This window comes from Haliaeetus albicilla, chromosome 5 (assembly GCF_947461875.1).
Source record: "Haliaeetus albicilla chromosome 5, bHalAlb1.1, whole genome shotgun sequence".
Classification (NCBI taxonomy): Eukaryota; Metazoa; Chordata; class Aves; order Accipitriformes; family Accipitridae; genus Haliaeetus; species Haliaeetus albicilla.
Window position 1 is genome coordinate 13,892,532 of NC_091487.1, and position 25,031 is coordinate 13,917,562.

General features: G+C 36.6%; 1 protein-coding gene across 1 annotated transcript in view; it reads right to left on the minus strand.

Moving 5' to 3' along the window:
* Window positions 1-25,031, minus strand: part of WDR25 (WD repeat domain 25) — a 70,343-nt gene that overhangs the window by 25,949 nt on the left and 19,363 nt on the right. Inside the window, exon 3 of the mRNA XM_069783465.1 lies at window positions 6,113-6,260. Within this exon, the coding sequence (XP_069639566.1) occupies window positions 6,113-6,260 (148 nt within the window). The remainder of the gene's footprint in view (window positions 1-6,112; window positions 6,261-25,031) is intronic.

Below are 25,031 nucleotides of genomic sequence, written 5' to 3' on the forward strand. Positions count from 1 at the left end.
TTTGTTCTTAACAAATCCATTGTATCTTGGCGTGCTTACAGATGGCCTTATTATTTTTCCAAGAGCTAGTTATACTGACTATATGTTTCTCCTGATTTTTTCCCCTACAGTCACAAGTTTCTGGCATGCAAAGGTGCTTGAAATATTAAATAATATTATCTTTTACCTTTGAAAGTGTCCCCCAAATCAACATTCTTCTTTCTTCTTATTGCAAAGACATTACATTACTGAGTATAAAAGTAAAGTGCTGTTACCTCCTAGCTGGAGAGTGACCACTAAACTGTGTTCAACGTACAACTTAAAACTGCTGAATTTGGGGGGAAACTTTTGACCTCACATCATAGATGTCTGTAGGCATTCAAAAGAAAAAAATAAAAGAAAAAAAAAAGAAAAATCAATCAACTGAGCTTTTTTCTGAGGTGTCATATAAAACCTTCATGCATGTTAAAACAACATACTATCTACATAGTACTGGGAGAGAAAGGGAGGAATAGGAGAAGAAAGTCACAGCTCTCCTGAGGTGACATTTACGTATGAGCACTAAAACTCCTATGTGAACAAAGACAATTGCATTAACAATAATAATGTTATATCTATAGGACTACCAAATTAGAATATAAAAGAAAATACAGAAAAGCAAATTTGGACTATCTTCTTGGAGGTACAAAATGTTCCATTAAGAAACTCTCAAAATAATGTAAAATAAAACAAGTTAAAAAAACCCCACAAACCAGATTTAAGTGACCACATTATCTATAATCTGAACCTTCCTTCAAAACCAACAGCTTAATTTCAGTATCCTGGCCACGGTAATGTGAAAACTTTCAAAATAATGGGGAATTTAAATTACCCACTATAACTCTGAGGAAGTTATATTTGAAATCAAGCTCAGTCCATGAACTAAAATACAACTGCAGCATTTGGCAACATAGGAATTGTGCCAAAATTTCTTGGAACATTCTCTCTGTCATAATATTAAAGAAATGAAAAGTATCTACAATATGCAAATAGTATCAACCCAGCCAATGTTCTGCCTATGCTATTGTACCAATTCATTTGTGACTAATGAAAAATCTACTGATGAATAAAACATATATTCCAAAAATAAAATAGTTATAAATAAATTTTAAAAACACAATTACCCTTCTAAAGTTGGTAGAGCATCTCCATTACATCTGGACATAACAGAAGTTAAATGCCAAATGTACTTGACCCAGAATTGTTTTAAAAGCAATTTTTTTTCAGTGCTCTCTGAATATAGCACTACTTACTACTCTGTAAATAACAAAGTGTCTGAACTATCACTAGTAGAAAATGACCGCGAGTGTGGTGTTAGCAGAGATGAACAAAGCCAGGGAGTGTCACTGGTTCAGACTGCTGCATTATTATCACATTTGTGAAACCTTTCAAAAATCTTTATTTTTATAAAGAAATAATGTAAATAAAATAGGAGAATTAAAAAAAATTAACCAGTAATCTTTACAGGCAGCTCAGCTACAGGTTTTGGTCTACTAATATTTATGAAACCCCATATTGCAGTACTGAATTTGCCTCACGCAAACTGTAGCCACAGAACCACTCACGCAAATGATGCATGAATAACCTTGAGTTCCTTAAACATTTTATGCATATTTTGGATCAGACCCATACTCTGAATACATACAACAGTTTTCAAGAAAACCATATTTGTGGAGAGTCTTAGCTTGACATCCTGGTGTTAGGACAATGGATGACCATTTAAGATAATAAATGATGATCTATAAAAAAGAATTTAGAAAAAGAAGACTTGGACAACAGCATTTATTTTCACCAAACCAGGACAAGTGAACTCCTTGTACCTCAATGATTTGAATTCTTCTCCTTCCCTGTTTTTCATCATAGCATCAACAAAGCATGCAGGTTGGACCTCCAGGGCTCAGCTAGTCCAAAGCCCGGCTCAAAGTAGGTCCACCTGCAGCAGGTTACTTTGGGGTCTGTCCACTGAAGTTCTGAGTATCTCTAAGTATAGAGACTCTACAGCCTATCTGGACATTCTGGTTTAGTGTTTGATGACCCCTGAGTTGAGCCAAAAAGTTTCCTGTGTTCCTACATTTGTCCTTTGCCGCTCATCCTTTCACTGCACATCTCCGAGAAGAGCCTGGCATCATCTTCTCTATGTACTAGGTAAACACTTGCTAATCTGCCCCAGGATGAAGTTGACCTTCTTTGCTGCAAGAGAACACTGCTGATTCATACTCAGCACCAGAACCCCCAGGTATTTTTCTGCAAAGCTGCTTTCTAGCCAGTTTAGCACCAGCCTGTTCTGTTGCACAGAATTACTCCATTCTAGATGCAGGACTTTGCATTTGTCCTTGCTGAACTTCATGAGGTTCCTATCAGTCCATTTTTCCTGCTTGCAGCATTTTAGATCTTCTTATATATAAGAACTTCCATTAAATACATTTGAAAAGGTGAAGAGGTTTGATGGTGTAAAACTGCAGGATAAGATTTCATGGATGTGTCTTCTACCCTTGCATCAGGATTTCTATGCCAACAACAAAAATTCTGCTTTGTGATTAACGAGATTCCAGTGCTTGCTTCTATTCTGATGTTATTTATATCACAAAGATTAAAAAAAAGGAAATAACTCCAGAAAATGCAATATCTTAGGACAAGGGATATGCAAACTTAAGTCCAAGCTTAGAAACAAAGTTTCCTGGAGAATTTATCCTAGCACTGTTTGTCACAACAATGCTGGCACATTCCTTTGAAGAATCTTGTAACTAGCTGTCATCAGACCCAGAACAAACAATTAGCTAGACTACAATTTTGATTTAACAGGGCAGAAACTATGTTCCTAACAGAAAAACAACACAAAATGACCAAAAAAACCCCAACTGAGCAGCTCAATGCTACGCCATGTACAAAGCTGTATTTGCAACCTTTCCTAAACTTTTAGAAGTAATTCTCTTCAGACTCTTAGGTTTCTTTTGGTGAAAGACATGTAGAAGTTTTATAACACAGATTTAATATATAAAATCTATACTGAAAACAAAGACAAGAAAGATTAGACATTAGCAAACATGACTAGAAAAATGCTGAACCAGAACAACATACAGAAGAGACAAGAGCATAAAGCTTTAAAGACAGCATTATTATTTATAAAATCCCACTGGCATGCATTTACTGCATTTAAACACAGTGGTAGTTAGTTCAGTCTAGCAATGGAAAACAATTAAGACCTCAGTCCAAAAAAGTATCTAGAAGTCATCTGTGAAGGAACAGTTCTAACATCTATCTGAAGTTAATCAAAGAAGAAATCATCTCAGCACTGATGAAGAGTGAGGAGGAATGAATGATTCAGTGAACTAATGTAAATCAAAATCTTATAGCTGCCTTAGAGTTTTTCAAATGGAAATGAGGCTTTTTATATCAAATTGATTTGGATTCCAGAGGCAAACTGCTTGCCCTGTTTCTCTGAAAAGAATTGACTGAAATGTATGAAAAAAAAGAGTAGCTTTGCAACAGGGAAGGAAATCAGAAACTGGCCTGCACATGTAGGAAATCAGAATAAAATTCCCATCACTCATATCATACTTTTCCAAATGAGGTGTGCATCACTGAAAGTCAGGTCCAGACATCAACATTACAGCTGCAGTTCACAGGAGCTACAAGGAATCCCATGTCCTTGAAATAAGGCAATAATGAATATCTGGTATTTTCAAGGACTATAAGCATTCATTTTGCCTTTACACATACAGTTTATTAAAGTAGTTAGAAATACTACATAACTTACAAGTCAGTAAGGAAAGAACCATTTATACGCTTATCTGTTTTGAAACTTGGTAAATATAATTCATTACTGTTGTCATTGCCTAAAACACTAGAAATACCTTCTTTCAAAGGTACCAATACAATCAACTTAATCCAGACTACTATCCCATTACTGGACAGTTAAGTCAAAGAGACATTAGAAATTAAAGTACATGATTAAAATCATGTGTCTTTGGAATTTGTTCTATGATTTTACAAGATGAGATTTTCCCCACAGTAGTCCCTTCAAATGACTCAGACACATAAAATCTATTCTACTGCTTTAAACCCCATTAAGAAGGTAGCCATTCTGTTTAGAATTTGTAAGCACAACAGTCAAAATTAAATCCACTTGGATTAGTAAATTCAGTTATATACGAGACTAGAAATGAGGTTGCTGCAATGAGACTGAAAATAAAAAAAAGACAAGTCTGGCAAATTAATGGCTTAGTTTATTAACCTCATGTACTACTACTACATCAGACATATTAAGATCTTTTCCCCATTACAAAACCTGAATATTCTCAAAACATCAATATTCCGTAATTGTGTCACATGTTTTACATTCCCAAACTACAACAGCTCCTTTCCTGCCATCATTGAATTTAAATAGTTTTGGTATGACAAATGTTGAGAAAAATAAATTATTAGAGCATGGAAAAGAATCTTCTTTTCATGTGAACAATATTCACAAATTTCCTTGGCCACTTTCCCAGTTCATCTGAATAGGACTTCTGCTCTTCAGATATTCACATATAATGGGCTTCTTACTTTTACATAAGAGAAAACCCTCCTAGACAAGAACTGCTTCTAATTTTTGTAGGGATTTCTTTTGTAGTCTTACAAAAAAAATACTGCACCTTTTCAGGAGTTAAACATTTAAAATAAATTAAGTGGAAAAAATAAAATTGCATCTCTTCAGGTACTATTTTAGGCCTAATCTTTCATTTACACATACACAGAGGTGTCCTGTTATGTACAGCTCCAATGAATGATGCTGTATGAATGCTGATAACATACATAAAGGAGAGAAGAAATATAGCTGATAATAGTGCTTTAATTTGTGAAGGAGACATGACGAGAGACAGCATCCAGGAAATTAGTTGTTAAGGTCACAACAATCAAATCCCAGATCAAATTCACAGCTGCATCAAAGCAATCCAGGTTCAGTGTGGCAGGTGCACCCACCCCGATAAAGACCAAAACTTCTTGACTGCTGAGAGAAGAGTTAAAACTAGAAGCCACAGTTTGGGGGTTGAGCCACCTGTGGTGACTGGAGTCACGTACACAGAGTGCTCCAAGTCACATACCCCAGCTACCTGAGCCCACCAGAAACGCCCCATCCAACGGAACTTAAGAGAATCCAACTCAATCCAACCTAAGAGAAGTTTTTAGACCCCCGACCAGATATGACCACGACCCCTTTGAGCCAGTCTTCCTCAGAGCAGCAGGCCTGCAGGCAGAGACTCTCCCCTTAGGTGGGGACGCCATCTAAGGAAACTTCCTGGGATGGAGTGCCTCGCCTTATCGGTGAGTGATATGCGCATTTGGAGTCGTCATTCTAAGCTTAGACTTGGTTACGGTTCAGTAGCGATAGTTCCCAGCTGACATCCTGAACCTGTATGTAAACTGTGTTTGTCGCAGTGTTTACAACCTAATATTCCTGTTCAATCTGGTATTTATATCTCAATACCACATAACATTCCTGTTCAATTTGACTGTTGCATTTTGATATCATTAAAGAAAATCGACTTTTGAAACATATCGCTGTCAGCCTAGTGCTTCTGTGACATTCAGTCTCAAGGTTTCCTGCCAGAATTTAAGTTTCTATACTCCTAATTACGGTCCAATTCAGGGGAAGGAAAAAAAAAAAAATCACCTAATTAACTTTAAGCACAAACTTAAAACCAGCCCAGTTGAGAATGAGGTACAAGCCTATGTTTAAATTAACCATATGTATAAATGTTACTGAAGTCAGCCTTAAGAGGCTCTTCAAACACTTTAACAAATGTTCATGACAGAGCATTAAAAAACCACACGTTTCATTCTATTCATCTGTGCAGTATCTGACAACTGAAATTACATGTGATCATGACGTTAAAGATAGACGTTAAGATCATGACGTTTCAGTGTTTAAATATCTCCAACTACCCTTAATTGCTGAGAGATTATTTTTTTTTGTGGGACACGTTTCAACAATTCTAGCTTTGATCTATAGATTTTATCTATTTTTTTAGACGAATGAATAAGGCTAAGAAGATCCAAAGTTATCTGTACTCAATAAAGATAGGGCTATAATGCACCCTTACGTGACTTTTACCTGTTTCTACATCTGTTAAATGCAGCATGGAATCAAAGCCCCCACTGAGGATCCTTCTTCCACAAGATGACCACCGGGCAGCTCGAACAGCACAGGAATGACAGGAGTATGTTTTTAAACACCAGCCTGTATCTACAGCATCCCATACCTTAAAGAGAAGGATAAGGACAACCTTATAAAGAATCACAGTATTTTTTTCAATGTTACTGATAAGTAGCTACAGCTAATCATCATGGCTGAGAAAGCTTTGCATTCTGAAGTCATATCTGCTAAGCTGTAAAAGTCTGTTTGAAATAATTGCACAGCTGATTAGAATTAGGGCATTTTATTAACAAGGCACAAATCAGTAATACATTTTTATGACTTGTATTATTTCTTGAAATGTCTACAATGCTCTCAATGGCAATTCATGTTATACTTTCCCATTCCTAATGCTGCCCTACCTCTGTGCAGGCATGTATCCAAATACATTTTCCCTTTAAATAATTTTTCTTCCGAATTTTTGTCTCTATCATATCTTGCTTTCCATCAAGTAAGAAGAATCCTAGCAGATTACAGCTTCCACATCTGCCTATAGATAGGCTATTATCATATACCTCACTCAGTTTGTAATTTTAAGTAGAATTTTACCTTAACTTCACTGAGAGGGCAGATAAGAGTATCATCATGTGCTACATGGAGATTTCTAAGGACTGGTCTAAGCCCTTGTATTTTTCAGTCTCTTTTGGACAGAATTAGGTTGATGCTGAGCACTTCTGAAATCCTATTCCACTAGTTATCCAATTTTTTCTAAGTATATAACAACCAATATTTTCAGAACATAAACAATCCTGCTCATATTTTAAAAATATTTTTTTAAAGAGAAAGACAATTGTTTCCAAATATTTTAGAAAATAGAATTAGTCTGAATTACAATTTCAGTTACCAAATATAGTTCACAATAATCAAAACCACAACCTTTTCATGGTGCTCTTTTTGTCATAGTTTTAAGATAAAATTAGAAGTTTAGCAACAAATGACCCATATAAAGATGCAGTATCCCCACTTCTGTGAGAGAAGGCTAAATATCAAAACTATTTTCCCTATGAATATTCTGCTTCAGTAAAAGCTAGATTATAAAATATCTTATGATTATACAATACAATACCTGTTGAGTTGTCTAATAAAATGGATAACAAATGCTATAACCATACCAGTAAATCCTACATTTTATTAATTCTAATATTAGTAGTACCAATAAATCAACACTTCGAGAGCGCTTCATGATAGTTTTATTGCAGTTTCAGTAAACCCAAGGCAGCTTATTGCTTTAAAGTCACCATTTTACTTCATGGTACTTCTCTTTGCAATTAGTCATTTTCATCCTGAAAAAACTTGCAGGATGAAAACAACACTGCCTACAAGTTTAGAAGGTTATTCTGAATTTTGTCTATTCTAATCAATTTCTCAATTCTAAGATTGTTTACGTAATGCAGGGAACAGACTTGGCAATTAACAGAATACAAGAAAATGACTTTTTTTAAAGTGAGATGAAATTCAACCTTCATGTACGTCGATGTAGGAGCACTGAAGTTAGTACCAAAATAAAATTGGCTGCATGTTTGTGCATTTTAAAGGATGTTAAAACCAAAAACAATTTGGTAAATCAGCAAACGTAAGTAGAGGTTTGCTTTCTTGTGGCAACATCACAATTCACAACACAGAAGAATGTAAAGGGGAAGAAAAAAGCAAGACTTTTTGTAATGTATTTTTATCTTCAATTATGTTTTCTTCTTACTGGACAAAAAGGACTCGCTGACAATATCATTATTATATAGTCCATACTCAGAAGACAACATTCCATTATAGAAAATTATTTCATCAAAGTATCTTCTAGCACGGAGCACAGTTCTGCAATGCAAAGCAACCAATTATCATTAATTACTTGAATAGTCAGTTAAGACAGAAACCGTGATGGCCATAGTCTAAGTATTCTACCCTACCCACAAGAAAAGAAATCAGGATAATTTTCATATTAAACTGCTTTTGAAAGTAAGTTTCTCTGCTTTAATGAGTTTTAATGATCATTTCAAGCATCACAGTATTAAAAAAGGGTTAATTGTATCTTGGAGGGCTTTTAATATGAGGAAGCTAATGAATGAATCAAGATGAAAGGAAAAACAGGTGGTACATGCTTCAGATATTTTTCTGTCCTGTTTTAGTGATTAAGTATGAAAACTCAATTTTCACAAGAAGGATGAAGTAAAGCAAGTTCAACAGCACTTCTGAGTTCCCGCTTGATTAAAAAAAAAAAGCTGTATAAATGGAAAAAGCGCACCCCTAAAGCTGCGCATTTCTCTCCATTATGTGAAACGGAACAAACGATCCACTCTCATGGATGAGACCACTGACCACGCACAAGGGACAAGTTACTGAATTCCACATTTCTCTTCACTGTTATGCTTTCCATCAGCTCTTTCTGCTCAGGTAACGGCAGTGCTGCAATGCCTTCTGGAATTAGAGCCGCTCGGACAAGGCAGTCTCGACTGAGGAAATTCACTTAGTTTCTTGCCAATTAACGTAAACTTTTAATTGCAGATTGAGGTATTGAGGAAAAAAGACCAAGAGTTAAACGAGCACTTAGGGGAGCACCTTCCCTTCCCAGGCCCCATTTCAGTCTGGCGCTTCTCCTCCCCTACTCCTACCCCAGCTCCACCTGTTCTCACTCAGTCCCTTCCACTCCCCTCAGTGAGACAGCGGCCATCGCAGGAGGCTGGAGTCAGGGCCTAGAGGTTTCTTGCTGCCTCTCCTTGCACCTTACTCTTTTCACTCCCTGCTCTTTGCTTCTTGCTGCTCCTCTGCTCCCTCTCTCCAAACGCACATCTCTTCCTCGTCTCCTCCCACCACCTTCTGTGTGTCCTCATGTGCGTCCTCAGGTTTCCTCCCATGTGTCCTTGTGGCCGCCCCCTTTCTTCAGTATGTGTGAACAGAGGCACCACATGCTCCTCTGAAGTTCTGGCCCACAGTGAGCTGCTTTCACCCATTCCAGAGCAAGCTAGAACCAGCTGTAGCAGCACAGGGCAGTTCACGACCTCCTCCCACACAGGCCAGCCCTGCAGCCCCTGCTACCAAACCCCACCGCTAATGCCCAATGTAAACCGTCAGTTCAGACAGAAGAGTTAGGACAGACTTCCTTCAAGATACCGTCTGATGCAAATTCAGCGGAGCCCGCAATGTGCTTTCAAATAATGCTGAGAGGTGCTGCTTCTGCTGTGGCTTCACAGCTTAATGGAAAGAGAAGGCAGAAGAAGAGGATGGCAGACCCTGTCCTGCTGTGCAGTGGCAATGCTCTGCAAGCTTTGTCCGGGTGCATTCAACCCTAGGTATGGTTCTGTATGACCTGCCTGGGATTTTCCTTCAAGCCTCCTATCTGATGAATTTAGCTCAGCGTAACTTTGATACATTTGTGTGTGCCCTGCTGCAAGGAGGATACTGTGCAGTGCATCCCCAGAAGAACAATTTCAGAGTTTTAACTTTCAATATTCATCTTCCAGAGGAAAAGGGAAGCTCTACTTGCTAGTTGCAGGAAGTGGTATTTGGTATTTACAGTTATCAGCAATCACTTAAAAGATGCACGCATGCCCACAGAAAGTCATATAAAGGTGAGCCATTGCACATCAAGAAACAAAAATGGGTGTGCAGAACTGAAAACAAGGCAATTAAAGGACAAGCTATGCACCTTCTATACAAATAAGAAATTACAGAAAGGTGGGAGCTGTGAATGCTCAGCTGTAACAATGTATCCACCCCAAATTACAAACACCATTCTGTACCTAGAATTGACAGAGATGTTAACCGTGTTATGCCCACAAATGGAGAATCTACTATAAGTTGGTACCAAGGAAAGATGCGTCAAATCCCATCAGAGGATCATCACAAAGCCACCATCAAGTCTGCATTTTCTTAGAGAGTCTCTGAAGTAGTTCCCTATTCCTGTGTATTTCTACTGCTTAATCATAATAAGGGAAAAGTGTAGCTAGAGGGAGAGTTCCAACATACTCTATCCAAAGCTTGAGATGAATGTCTACTCAGTAGCTGGTGCTTACTCTGTACTGGCTGAAAAGGAGAGAGGCTGCAAAGGGCTGAGTCCTTTGCATGTGAGTTTGCTTCTCTGCCAAACACTCAGATGTCAGATTAGCAGATTCTTCAGGATGAAAGGCATTTCAGGGTTTTTCTTTCAACTGAGATAGTCAAGTGCTTCAAGAATAACTTGTGTGGAAGTCACTTTTTTCTAGTCTGTCTTTCTTCACTTTCTCCATATGCTGGATATGCTTGCTCAAACCAGGATGGAACAATAAGCCTGAAAGACTGCATGGGCGTAACCAGCAAAGTTGAAATGACCCACATCCCCAAAGAGCATCCAACATGATGCCTGAACCCAGAAGCATGTTCTCTAAACTACCAAGGGAAGTAATAAACAAACAGACGCTAATCAACTGGTTTAGAGCACGGCAATTCTGCAAGGAATATAGAACCAGGTTACAATATAGCCAACAGACTTCAGTATCAAAAGAAAACTTTTTCAGGGCCTGGTACAAAACAGGGGATAAGAGTGTCCCCTAGGAATTAGGGCCATAAAAAACTTCCAATTTCAAATGAGTGAAGTTGTTGATCATGCCTTCTCTGCCAAAAAGGAACAAGAATTACAGATTCTTTACCAGAAAAGGATCCCAAACTCATTCTTCTGAGTGGCATCTACATATGAGGTCAGAAAAAGGATATGTATCCAAGAACAGTCTAAGGCTGAAGGCAAAGGCCGCAACACTATAATTTAAAAAGTCATGGTTGTAACAACTACAGCTTTAATTTCAAAGTGTTTTTAAGAAATTAAGTGTCTTAGAATTATTTAGAAAGTTGTATTTTAAATACCAAAGGCTGCTGAACTTTAGTCATACCTAGTAATAAATACCTTTAAAATAAAGGTTTATAAAATAAACTCATAGATTTACATGGAATAAAGGCTTACATATTTAGTACATAATAAATTACTCAGGCAGAGGGAACAGTTCATTAAAAAATACACAGGCTGAAATATATATCTTCCTTCATAGGCATTTAAACATGTGTATCAAGTAGTATAGGACTAGATGCTATCATGCATCTGTCAAAGGAAGAAAGATTTATATTCAATTATTTTTACCAAGAGATCAACTGTTTCAAGTGTTGTTACTTGACTTCAAAACTCAGCTCTTACAGAAACTCAGTATTATTTCTAGATGAAATACTAAATTCTCATTAAACCTGACATTGTTCTTTTATCTTATGATGTCAGATGTGATTTTAATTGCTGAGCTAAAAAGTAAAAGCATACATTTCAGCCTGCTACTCTGAAAATACTGCTTATTGCCACACATTCAAGCAGTTTTATATTATAAACAATAACCAGTCCATCTTTTCCCCTTACAAAGAATCCCCAAACCAATGAAATATGCAAATGTTATTACAAAAAAGGCACATATTACTGTATTACCTCCCCTAAATCTACAATTATAAACTAATGAATTCTCCAATATTTGAAAGAAATAAACAGCCAAGACTTGAAGCTTTGAAATTAGCTAGTTATTTTCAAAGATTTTCTCCAGTGCCTTTCTGGCATTAAGATACCATGAACACTTTAATTGCATTTTTCCAATTTTATTAAAATTGGCTTTAATGTATCAAGCTAGTTCATATTTCACTACTAGTTCTTACTCTTCTGTACTTCATTATTTATAACATTGCCTTTCCATTTCTCTTCCATCAACCGCTTTCATTTCATTTCCTCTCATATTACAGAAAGTATGGTGATTACATAGTTATCTGCTAGGATTAATATATGGAGCCAAAATGGCAGGTACAAACAGCCAAGTGACAAAATTATAGTAGAGATTTCTTTACAAAAGCAATTTTCTTTTCACTTTCTCTGCGGCATGTTGTAATTCAATTGCTCTTTCACATTCTTCGTACTATTTGGAAATAAAGGCTTTAGAAGTTGCTTGCTTTCCTGTATAGCTTAGGAACATTGTGAAATACTGCAGCCAGCATTTTAGGTAACACAACCAGACCTCCTCACCCTCAAGATCAAAAGTTTAAAAATCACGTAAGCAACTAAACAATATAATGGATGACATTTATTACAGATTATACGTTTCCAGATCCTATTTTCTGACTGAAAGGTTTCAGGAAAACAGCCCCTGAAAATAAAGTACTTTGGGTTGCAGATAATAAAAATTCTCTTGGTAAGTCACAAAAGAAAGCAGGAGAGGGCCAGCACTTGACACTCAAGTAAGTAGCAGCCCCAGAAGAATGTTCAGGGGTCTGCTATACTATCAACCAGCTCATAGGACACAAAAATAAAGGCTTTTCTCTTACTGACCATCCAAACTAGGCATTCATTGCTAGAAAAATAAAGTCACAGCAACATAAGCAGAGTAACCAAAGTAATGTGAGAACTCATCAAGCACATGAAGACTGATAAATTAGGAATTGAGCATGTCTCTTCCATTGTCATTCTATGATTACCTACAACACGCTTGCCTCCAAGCCAATTAGACTGCAGAAAAGAAAACATAGCAGCCTTACTTTTAGAAAGAGAAAGGTGCATCTATTCAAACTGGCAGTCACTAATTGCACAGTGAACCCAAGAACAATGATTCAATTGTGATAAATTAGAGGTTGGAAGCAAGTATTGGGAATTAAGTTGTACGCATTTTGAATTTCCATGCATAAAGGAACTACAGCAAAGCCAATCAAGAATACTAAACAAGAAATTTATTTCTGGAGCATGCATAACAAAATTAAAAACTTTTTTAACTGATCAATTCAGGTTAATTTCAACGTAACATCCATACTAAAATAACAGAACTCTTCCCCCTTAATTTAACCAAGCTATGCCATTCTTCTGTAACTACCAACTTCCTCTGTCAATGGCTCCTACTACATAAATGACAGCAAGAAATTTTTTCTAACTTCTCGATTAATCTAAACACAAAGATGGCATTTAAGAAACAGCCATGTTCAAGGATGATGTGGGATAGTACTGAGTTACAGGAAGCATGAAGAATTACTATGCTTTGACTAGAACATACGCTGCTCCCTTCCAACGCATGCTCAGGTTGCTCCACAGACTTGTGAAGAGCAAGGAGCTGAAGACCTGTGACCCTCTCCATTCCCTTTTTGGAATAACATTGCTCCCTGGTGTGTCTCAAGGAGAAAAAACTGATTTTTTTCTTTCTTTTTAACTGCAAAACTGAATTAGTCACTGAAACTTGAACGTCGTATCTGCTAACAGGCACAGATTTTAGAGAATGGTACTCCCTGAACTATACTGCTTTTCTGATCTCATCAATATCTAAATACTGTAATTTCTGTAAATACTGTAAAGAAGAAAGTCCCACACTATCTACAGAAAATCATGTCTTTTCTAGTTTGCAAAGCAGGCTCAGAACTGTACTTTAAAAGGTTCTTTGAAAGTCAATGGACCAGAGGGCAAGAGTAGTCCCATGGAAAAATTACAAAAAAGTATTTGCTGCTGCTGCTGCCTCTTCAGATTCCTCACTTGGATGAGGTGCAGCTTTGGGCAGGATTGCAAGAGTTAAAAGTGCTCCTTGGGTATTTCTAACCAACAGCAGTAAAGATAAGAAGCCATTCACATAAACAGGTACATTCTGCTGTTCATAGAACTGAGGCAAGAGAAAGCCGGGAAAAAAGCAACAAATAGCTGAAAAGCAATAAATAGCCAAGCATTAGAATTGGCAGGTATGCCTAAGCCTTTCCAGCCTCTGCGTGATTGAAAAAAATCTGATCTTGAATCAGCATGTAATGTAATATGTATAAATTCCTATAGTAACTACAGGAAGATTTAGAATGTTTCATTGCTGTTTCAATTCCTGTCTTCTTAAAATAATGAGCTAAATATTATAGTTTTAGTAGAAGGTAAAATTTGTTGAAAGGAGAATTACAAAATGGATCACTGTCTTTGCACTCTTTTGCCTAAATATATAGTTAAACTGTGTAAAAACTAAGAGCTAAGGTCCAGGAAAAACTGAGCTAAGGTCTAGCTTAGCATACAACCTGTTTAAGTGTTAATAAACTTATTTTCATACAATTATGAAGGACATAAATAGACATTCAGATTGCCATGTAGACTACGATTGATGACATTTTGGGCATACCAACTTAATTTGTAAACCAAGTGCCCCAAAAACGAGTTTTTCAGCAGGATTCTGTAAAGCTAGATAAAGCTAACACATTTTCAGATGTGTTGATCACTTGCTCCAGAAATGTTTAGAAGTGTGCTAGGGAACATATTTTAAACGACATCCATCTTCCTAATCTAGATGCGGTGTAAGAAGTATATATCAATGCTGTCATTTGAGCAAACACAGATTTCCACTAGCTTTCTTCTTGCAGCAGACATAACTCAAAACATGATTATCTTACTAGTCCAAAGCACAGGACTATGAATGGTAAAAAAGAGCCAACTTTATTATTGCTTTAATATCTGAATAAGAGTTTGTATTTGGATAGTTTATTACTAGACTACTCTCACTACTGGAGAAACAAGGAAAAAGGAAAGTAGCAAAAAACAATAAATTCAATTAGCTGAGACAGCCAGCATAAGGTGTCACTTCATTATTTTTTTTTCCCCAAAAATGGTAATATTAAAATGTTTCTTAAGGTAGCTCTTATTTTGTAGGGGGCTTTATCCAGGCAGAGGAATTTTAAGTTATACTAGTAGTGCACTGCTAACCAAGTTAGCAGTACTACTAGAAACTAGTTGGTGGTATGAAAACTGATTTGCAAACATGCCAACAAGCTTTAAACATGGTGAATCCAGCAAAGGCTGTGTTAAGTACAAGCACTACATTTAGCTTCAGGAGGCAGCACTAACATACTAAGCATGCCTATGAAATACATTTCCAATTACTTGGTGTGTTTTATTTTAATCTTCCCTCCCACAGGAACTCAGCAGCCCTTTCCCCAAGGAAGGCTCCATAATTGATAATTGTGAAGCTTCAATTGGGTGGTTTTGCCATTAACAGGAAAATAACAACCTAATCAGAAGTGTACTTTTTGCTGACAGCATCCTACAAAATTATTTTAAAGAAACACTAGTAGACTAAGATAAAACATTGACATTTTCAGCTGGCAAAGGGAAAGACAAAAGAAGTAAAACAGAATTCTGTAACAGAAAACAAAAACCCCACACCACTATGTCAAGAACTATCTATCCAATTATATACAATAAGGGAATGTTCTTGGTAAAGCTTTAATAATGAGAGCTACTACATTCAACCTAAGCTTGTTTGATGGCCATCTACTCTTGGACATCCACCTAACGATTCCATATTTCAAAAGCTAACTTGTGGCACAAGGAAAAATCTAATCAGCCAATCAAAACTGAAAACATAAATAATTTTGAAATATACATATTGGCTGGGTTTTTGCTAGTATAAATAAATAGTGTAGCCTCCATAAGAGCCTGTCAAGTCAAAACTGGCAAACAGAACTCTTAAGAAAGACGTAAATTATTAAAAAAAAGGTAATGATAAGAGACTGAGCAAGACTGATATAAACATTTCATAGACATTTCTATTAGAGAATTTGTAAATTATATATTGCCATTGTATCAAAAGCTAAAGTTTTACCCCAGATGAAATGTTGCTAAACATTGACAAGTAACACATGCATGAATGTTGCAACATGAAATATCAGAATACTAATAACATATTTAAATGCTCGATTAAAGTATATAAATGCTACAGTATTACATAATTATTCAGAAATAGGCCCTGCTGCCTTTATAAACTGACGATTAGAATTAGTTTGTTTATAAAGGATGTTTACCTACAATTAACATCTCTGTGATGAGAACTGAAGTAAACTGTGAAAGTATGAACAAGCTCAGGGTGAAATCTTGGCCTGCTAGGTCATTTACATAAAAACACAGTTAAAAGTTTCAAAGTTATTCAATAGCAGTTATATGTAAGTGCTTTCATGACACAGCAACTCATTGTAAAATATTCTTTTTATTATGGCATATCTGTAGCTGTGCCTGTTGAGCTGAAGTCATGCCAGATTTATAGTGAACTATTTCCATTCAACACCTGGGCTTCACAAAAATAACAAAGCTGAACAGGCACTTTCTTTCAGGCTATTTGCACAGAATAATGTAAGCATTGGATATGTAAAAATCTACTTCATGACACCTAGCTTGAGTCACACATACACATGAAATAAAGAGTGTATCATAAGAAATTCTCCTCTTGGATGGCAAATCAATTCAATATACACAATTATTACACAATGCAGATAAAATTTTATTAAAATCAGTTACTACCTTATTGCTGAGACAGACAAAATATTTAGGTGTGGAAGATATACCCAATACAACAATAAAAACAAAACTAATACTTTTTGTATTTGACAGAATGGTAACTTAGAGGGTTTGTTATACTTAACAAACCAATGAAAAAATTACTGAGACCTTAAATGGTGCTGCTATAGTCCATTATGAAGTGCAATTATGAGAAGGTAAAATTATTTCAGTGCAAGTCCTCAGAGAGGCCATTAAGGTGCCATTAAAAAACCATTATAATGTTTAACTTCAACAGTAAAGCTACTTCATTACAAGTCATACCATCATTTTAGAGAGGAAGGCAGTTCTCACCAGAAAGAGGTATTCTAATTCACAATAACTACTTCATCCTCATTTTGGCTCTTTCATTTGCAATTTTAAAGTTTGTTAACCTTCTGTTTGCTTATGTAAGAATTAAGATCCAAGTGGTCCAATCTCCATATGTGTTGGTACTTACAAGAGTCGTTAATGCCAATGGAAGTTGAGGGTGGGGGCTTAATAAACTTCAAGCTTTAGATTGAGTTTGAAAATTTGGATTTTAATCTCTCAGTGTTGTATCATCTACTATAATTTACCCTCCTAGCTGAGAGAATATTAACACCGCTATTAATTTCTGATTAAGCAATTAGCAGTTTCATACATATACTGCATAACTATGCAGTTAAGAACAATTAGACAATATATTTATGACCACCTGATAAGCATCTGGGTCTGAAAAAATATTGCAAAATTACTTTCACATTCATTAAATACATAGTGATTCTTCACTTTTAGGCAGTGAAGCTAGCTTCTTTTTTCACTCTAGAGATTCTCTAATCTTTGCTTCACTTTCCACCAGAAAGATCATTTCCCTCAAAATCGGAATAACTCATCCCTGCAGAAAGTTTGGGTTATTTCAGACGCACTTACAAGGCTAATCTAGCAGTCATTCTGATGTGGCTCTGCCACAGTGAAGTGACTGATTAATAGTTTCAAAGACAGGAGACATGTCAGAGAGCTCTCCGGGCCTCAGCGTGTTGTGACACCGCAACACACGCAACGCTTACCGCGCGGCATCCTCCCTCCGTGCACCGGCACGGCCACATCACAGCACAGGCGACTTGCTGCCCAACGCGGCCAGGCACGTCCTGCTGCGGCTGAGCAGGGCAGGATCAGACACAGGCACCGCTCCGGAGAGGGGTTCAGGGGAACAATAACCAGACATGTTGTTACCAGATACAGTTTTAAAAGGGTACTGTTAGAGAACATGCTATTAAGTGGTGATAATCAACAGCATCGCCAAAAAAAAGCAATACTAAAGTGGGTTTCAATCTGTTCCAGCTTCCAGAACTGAAAGAAACCCCCAGTGGGAACACAGGCTATGCAGCTCCCTTAAACCGACTGTCAAGTAACACACTTTTCTTAATCATTTTTTATGGATCCCTTAGAAGTAATCTGTGTTCCCAAGGATCCAGTAATCACAGACTTAAGACATTACTACTACCTATTAAATGATATTTTTAGAGTATCATTACATTATTGAAGTATGATCGCTACTGTGCAAGCTTTGGTCTATCATTTGTTATAAAGGCACTTCAGCTTTGAACTTTTCACCCAAAATAAATGAAAATTTATTAACTTCAACAGTAGTTGATTTTTCAACTCTGATAATTACAGGCTGAAGGTGGGAGGGGGGGGGGAGACTTAGAACCAGTGCATTTTCCTTGAGGAATAAATAAACTATTGCACATCATTTAGAAGTAAAAAATTTTTCCCCAGCCAACCCAAAATACATGTTTCAGAGTCAAAATACTAAACATATATATATATACACACTGTTTAAACAATACCTGGAATAACTAGAACCACTTAGGCACTTAAAATCAATTATGAGTTTGAATAATGACAACAATATTCTAAAATAGCATAGACAGATCTAGATTCTACAAATAAAGGAGTATCTCATAAAGTGTTGCACATGCCTGATGTTAAATACCACATTAAAGGGCAAGATAAAGCAGCATTTTATTTTTTTAAGTGTCATAATACTTTTAAGAATAAATATCTGCTTTAATTTTAACATCTTTGATCATTATTTAAACAAAAGGCTTTTGAATTTGAAGTAGTCTTTTTGAAGCCATGTTTCTAAAATGAAACTTCGGAGCATTTTTAAATGCTGGAGTACTCTTATATTCACTTGAAAATAAAACCAATCTACAATTCCTTGTTTGAGGGGGTTTGGGGTGTTTTGGTTTGTTTGTTTTTTTAAATGGGTTTCATAAAACAATCATAGACCATCTGACTTCAGTTCATTGTTTTGTAGCATTTTCAGTGAACATCTAGTTCAGATATGGCACCAAGCTTTGAGTTTTAGGGGCACAAAGTTTCATGTACAGTGTGTGTGGCAGAGAAGTTTGTTTTTTAAACAGGGCTGAGGGCTACAGGTTTCAAATACGCATTTATTTTTAGTATCACAGTGGAATACAAGGCACATTTAAAAAGTGACAAAATCAGTTTCAACAAATTAAATACAGTAGGAGCTATATATCTTACTTGTTTAATGAACAGTACTAGCAGCACATGTTCCACCCCCACTAAAATAAAAAAATATTAAAACAAGGTCAGTAAGTAAGATGATCTTGCTGTTTAAAAATACTTCCAGGGAAGTGGGCAATGAAGAGAAGCACTAACACAATTCAGTGTTCCTTAGACATCATCTGAATTTCTCTACAGGAATGACTGCCATCCAAGGCAGGGTGGGGAAATAAACTACAAATTGAGGATACATGTTGAACAACCAGAGAACTATCAAATCTTATAATCTATTTAAACTATAATCAAGGTAGGCAGGTACACAGTGTGGCGTGAAAAAGCAGCTTAGTTTCTTGTAATACGTATTAGAGCTTTAACTCATACGTTGGTTAGAACCTATGGTATATATCTGTTCAAAACACAATCATTGTACAGTTGCTGCCATTTTTTATTGGTTATATTTCTTTACAGCATTAAAGTTGAGAGAAAACTGACATGTTTATTTTTGTTACTTTTATGTATTTTTTCTACATTGCCAAGTGAAATCTTCACAGTTCTAGTTTCTTTCCTTGAAACCAAAACATCACTATTAACAAAATTCTCCTGAAACCATTTTATCTTGCCTGCTCATTTAAAAACTTCAGGGAAATTACACTGATAGACTTTCAAAACACATTGATTCCTTCTGCAGAAGCACATATTTGTTTGTTAAAATGTTTTATATCGCATGCATCATTTTAAAAGACACTAGAAGACTGCAGCCGTTTGCAGCATAAATTCTTCAGGTAATGAGATCAAGATCTCCAAATACAGTGATCCTTCTTTTGACTTTTATTTTGGCAGACAGCTAGAGTTTCCCCAGTTCTTCTTTGTTCTTAAAAAGGAGAGATTCCAAAAGAATGGAGATGAAACAGAGGTAAGAGCAGCATTTTTTCCCCTTTCCCAAGATTTGGGAAAATACTTTGCTTTTCATTGATATCAGACCACTCCAAACACAGCCCTTTTGGCTAAGAGCCCTTTAAAGGCCAGCAAGGCACTTGTGGGACAGCAGTGCAACAGCTGGCAGCAAATACCCTTGGACAGAGATGCCAGCTCCTCAGACCAGTTCAGCATCCTCTGTACTACGTCGCTCCCTCCACTGCTGGTTTCAGCATAAACTCTGCAGTACCAAGACATCAAGTGAAGGCAAGTGAATCAGTCACGTTACACACAGCACTTGCTCGTCTCTCTAAAAGGCAGTGAAGCTGCAATCTCTGAAAACTATACTAATCTAGACACGCTGGGAACTGCAAAAAATTGAACTTATATTAAGGTGTAGGATCCATGTTATCATGGATTTGAAGATATTTGATTTTGCCTACATATTTTAATATCCAGATGAATAATTAATTCAGGACTGTCTACCACAGCTTATAGTAGCATTTTACTGAAGCTGTATTACACAATTAGAAACAAGCTGGAGTGATCTTTACCTTCAGAGGAAGAAATATCAGAGTCACCTCTGGCAGCTGAGCAACTTTAACAGCTTGATTCATTTCCACACAAATAGCCTTATCCTGCAGGAGTTCAGAAACAGGGGTGAAGAGAAAAGACGGATGCAAGCCCACTGTTTGATTAAATTCTTGCAGTAAAGGTCTTGAAGCACGAGCAGATTTTTTTGCATTTCCCAGAGTGGAATACAGTTTGAGAAATACAATGAGCAGTTTGATTATTTAAGTGACACTGAGGATAAGACTAAACTTTAGTTGTAGCAGAGATAACTTTGTACTACAGTCAGTTTAGCCAGGACAACAAGAGAGCACTGAAGAAGGTAATTTATTTTGATAGCTTATTTAAAATTATACTGGATATTTTTTAAGTGCTCTGAGGAATACACCTAGCCTGAAGGCTACAGGGATAAACTTTGGTTGAGGTCTTTTCAAGATTTTTCTCCATAAGATGTTATTCAGCAGGATGGATGTACAATATAGGAGCCTCCACTTGTTCAAGTTCTACCAAGGTCACCCAGACTGAGAATCTTTCCTGTTTTTCTTGTGGAAAACATCCTGCTTTATAACAACTGTTTGTACCATTATTAAGCTATTATGATTTTTACGTGTCTCTAAGAACTGGGGAAAGTAATGAGGAAAAACATACAGGAAGTTTATGGTCCAAGTGACAAGGGTCTCTGGAAACAAGGTTTGGTCTCCTGCTTCCCCTGGAACAAGCTGCTATGTATGTTGTGAATATTATGCCTTCTAACACACACATTGAATTGTTGCATGTGAATTGGAAATGTGTAATTCCTACGTAAATTAAAGAGCCTCCAGACAACAACTCCAAGCACAAAGCTGCTCAGGTGGGTCTCCACTGGATGGCTGAAGGCAGATTTTATCCAGAATGAAGTCTGTGAAAAATACTGGAAAATACTGGAAAAATACTTCCAGGTTAAATCCTGGAAGCTGAAGAGCATCACAGAATGAATAACATGGTGAGGTACAAGTGATTATTACTTTATGGATGTTTGCATTTCCTGGCCACTAACGGGGAGTGTCTCCAGTATTTGGAAGTGTAGGAGGCAGACACCCCAAAGACCCTGGGATTTCTCAGAGGTTCACATTTGGCTCCCAGGATATTCAGTGCCTCCTATAAGACCTGCTGACTCAAGAAAATAGTCTGCACCACAGATGGGGAGGGCTTTCTTCCACAGAGCCCAGGTTTTCTTTAATGTGTGCAGCAGTGCACACAAAAGGTATTCCCTCAGGATATTCCTGACATTTAAGTGTAGTGGAGACAATCCTGCTCTGCAGTAGCTATCTAGGAAAGAAGCCAGTTGTTTTACAACTTGTCCATTTTTTAGATTTTTTTGCAGTTTCCCTCCAAACACACACCACAACTCAGTTTTCTTCACTCGGTGCAGCCTTCACCAGAACTATTCCTTGGCCCACTGGTGGGCCACTGCACAGCTGCAGGTCTGGTAAGCATGCTAGGAAATTACTGTGACCAACAGAAGTGTCACCTTCCCTTCCAGCTTCCCTCATGTTACAGACAAAAATATTTTACTTCCACATTTATCTTCAGCACACTGGGGCCATCGCACTGATTCCCGCTCTTCACATCCATGTGTCTCTACACTAAAGAGAGGGGTACAGTTTTGGTTTGTTTCCCCAGTTGGTAAAGCCCCCACCAGCATTACACCAACTGTCTCAGGTTAACTGAGACTGGTCTAATTCACAGTAATTTTAGCACAGATGTACAACATCGGCTGTGTCATCCTATTTTCTTTTTAAGTATATTCACTTTTCAAGTGAAGTGATTACAGCAGCTCCTCTTCTCCAAGCAATTTACACAACGTCAACATGCCTCATTAGAATACTCAGATTTTATTTTTTTTTGAGGGAACTCAAGTATCTACATATTAACAGCTTTACATAAAACAAAACTGATTAGCTTTTATTATTTCTCCTTTGCATATCTATGCAATCCATTAGATAGAAAGGGGCCTGGCACTCATATGACAACAGAAGATTACAAATATGTTTAATATTCCTCTTTGTAATATAGTTCAGTTCCTATAACATCATTTAGATTGCCCTATGGAGCTTCTGTACTTTGTGCTTTATAACATTTAATCTCTCTCCTGCGAAATCTTGAAGAACAACCTATAACATAAGTCAACCCAACAGTAAGTTATTGACAATGATTTCATGAAGGCCTTTATCCCAAAGGGTGTTGGTAGGTAATTTGCAAACCTAACGTACATCTAGTCAGCAGAGAGGGTTTTCTATGTTTGTTTACTTTCCTGTAATGTAGTACAATCATATAGCTAACCTGAAGTTGAACAACAGATCTTTGATTATATTTTTCATCAATACAAAGCAGAACAGTTTGCATCAAATTTTAAGATTTGAAAAATAACCTTGAAAGAACAGCTAGCTATTTCTTTAACATACTCCTTTGGTAAATAGCCTTTTCTTTATTAATATATCAGAGGGCTGTTTACTTTAATAATAGATTCAACAACATTAAACAGAGCCTCAATATTCATTTTTAAAAAACTTTTTCTTTCTTAAAGCTGATAAGCATCTAAAAATTGTGTATTTACTTTATCTGGCTATCACATGGTGAGAAAAATGACAGCAATTTAAGATACAATAAGTTGTGCCTTAAAGAGGGATTATTATTACTGAAGTTCAAATGTTTCAAAGCTATTTGCCAGCAGTAACTAATTTTTTTTAATTTAAACTAGTAGTACAGCTCAAGTGAGTAGTGTGGCTGAAAGCATCTATAAATATTCAGAATTGCACAAGTTAAAAAGTATCTACTATATTACTCTATAGTAATAGTTTAGAAATTAAGTAAAAAGCTTGCATAATTATTGTGGTTTTGTCATATTAGGGAGACAGTCTTACTAACTTTCATGTTACAACTGTTATAAAAGCATAGCTTTGAAGCTGGAAATGAAAATAATAATACTCCATGCTAAAAATCTAGAACCAGGTTAAAAACTAGCTTTCTCCTATTTGGATGTTGACATGAAACCATGAATCAATGACAATGTAGAATTATCAAGGAGCAGATGTGAACATACTGACCCTTACAAACATTGCCTGGCACTTACATAGGACCCAATTAATTATTTTTAACTATATAAGCAAATGTAATATTTAGATATTTGTAAAATTACACACCACTGCCCCTCCCACACACTTTTTTCCTAAAGTTTGATGAAAACATTTCATTTTAGCAAGCATTAATGCATAATTATTCTATTCTATCATGAGGGGATGCCTCTGGTTCCATTCACATAGTGCAAACCTACTCGATCACCACATCAGTGCAGTGGCACCATGAGACATCCCACTGTTAAACTATCCCAGAGGAACACCTACCTAGCTCGGGAGGGCATCACACCAACCCCCCCTCTGCAGCTTCTAGCACCCAAGCTGGCTTGACTGCTCTATGCAGTGCAGCACTGAAACATCCACATAAACCCAAAGTAACTTCCACCATAGGTCCCAGAGTGCTCGACTCCCTGTCACTACCACAACATAAACATTTAAGCAATACAACCACAGATCAGGTAGAATGGTTCAGCATTTCTCACTGCAGTATGACATGCCTAGAGAAAGTGTTACTTCACTACTAGAAGTACTTCATTGCATTTACTTCACTATCACTATAGAACTACAGAATGAATAATTTAAAAATTAAAAGTTAATGTAAATATTTTGGGTTTGGGTTACTTGAAAATTCTAGTAGCGTTACAGGCTTCTGTATATCAGCAAAAATTTAAGGAGATTAGTGACCAGTTTTGAACATATTTTTCAGGAGTATTTAATTCCCATATAAGCACATAAAACTGAACAATTTCTAAAATAAACAATCATAATGTCAACAGTTGCATATCAAGTTTTTTGATAAACCAGGCTCTATACCAAGATACCCAAAAGCAGATTTCTCATCAGTCCTTACAAAGAAAAGAGTCCTTCATGTGTAATGGCAGAAAAAAAATAAAGCAGTGTTATTTTTTTCAACCCATTTGACATAGCAGACATATGGGTGAAAGTTTTTTGACATTCAGAACATTACCATTCAGTTAGAATGAGTCTATGATCTTCTCCAAATACTTAAAATCAAAACCTGTTAGTTGTGAAAAGCTTGTTTTCTCCAAGTCATTCTACAACTGAAAAATTATTATTGGGAAGTTTCCTCAATGAAGTGCTTACCACCTCCAATGTGATTTTCACATAACACTTTCAAGACCCTTCCACAGTCAGATTCATGTTATTATTTCAGCTTCCTATCACTCAGCTTCTTCCCCATTTATGTTGCCATCACTAAAATACTTTTACCACTCCAAACAGTATTCATCACTTGCTTGGTTATGCCTTCATGTACCTGCAGTTATCTCCATTCCCACTGCACAAAGCACAGATCATTAGTTTAATTAATCTTCATGACTGTTTCTAAAATTTAGTAGCTTTTCTTGCTGTTCTCTGAATTAGCTTTAAATTGATGTCTGAGAATTCAAACATGTTTAGCATGTTG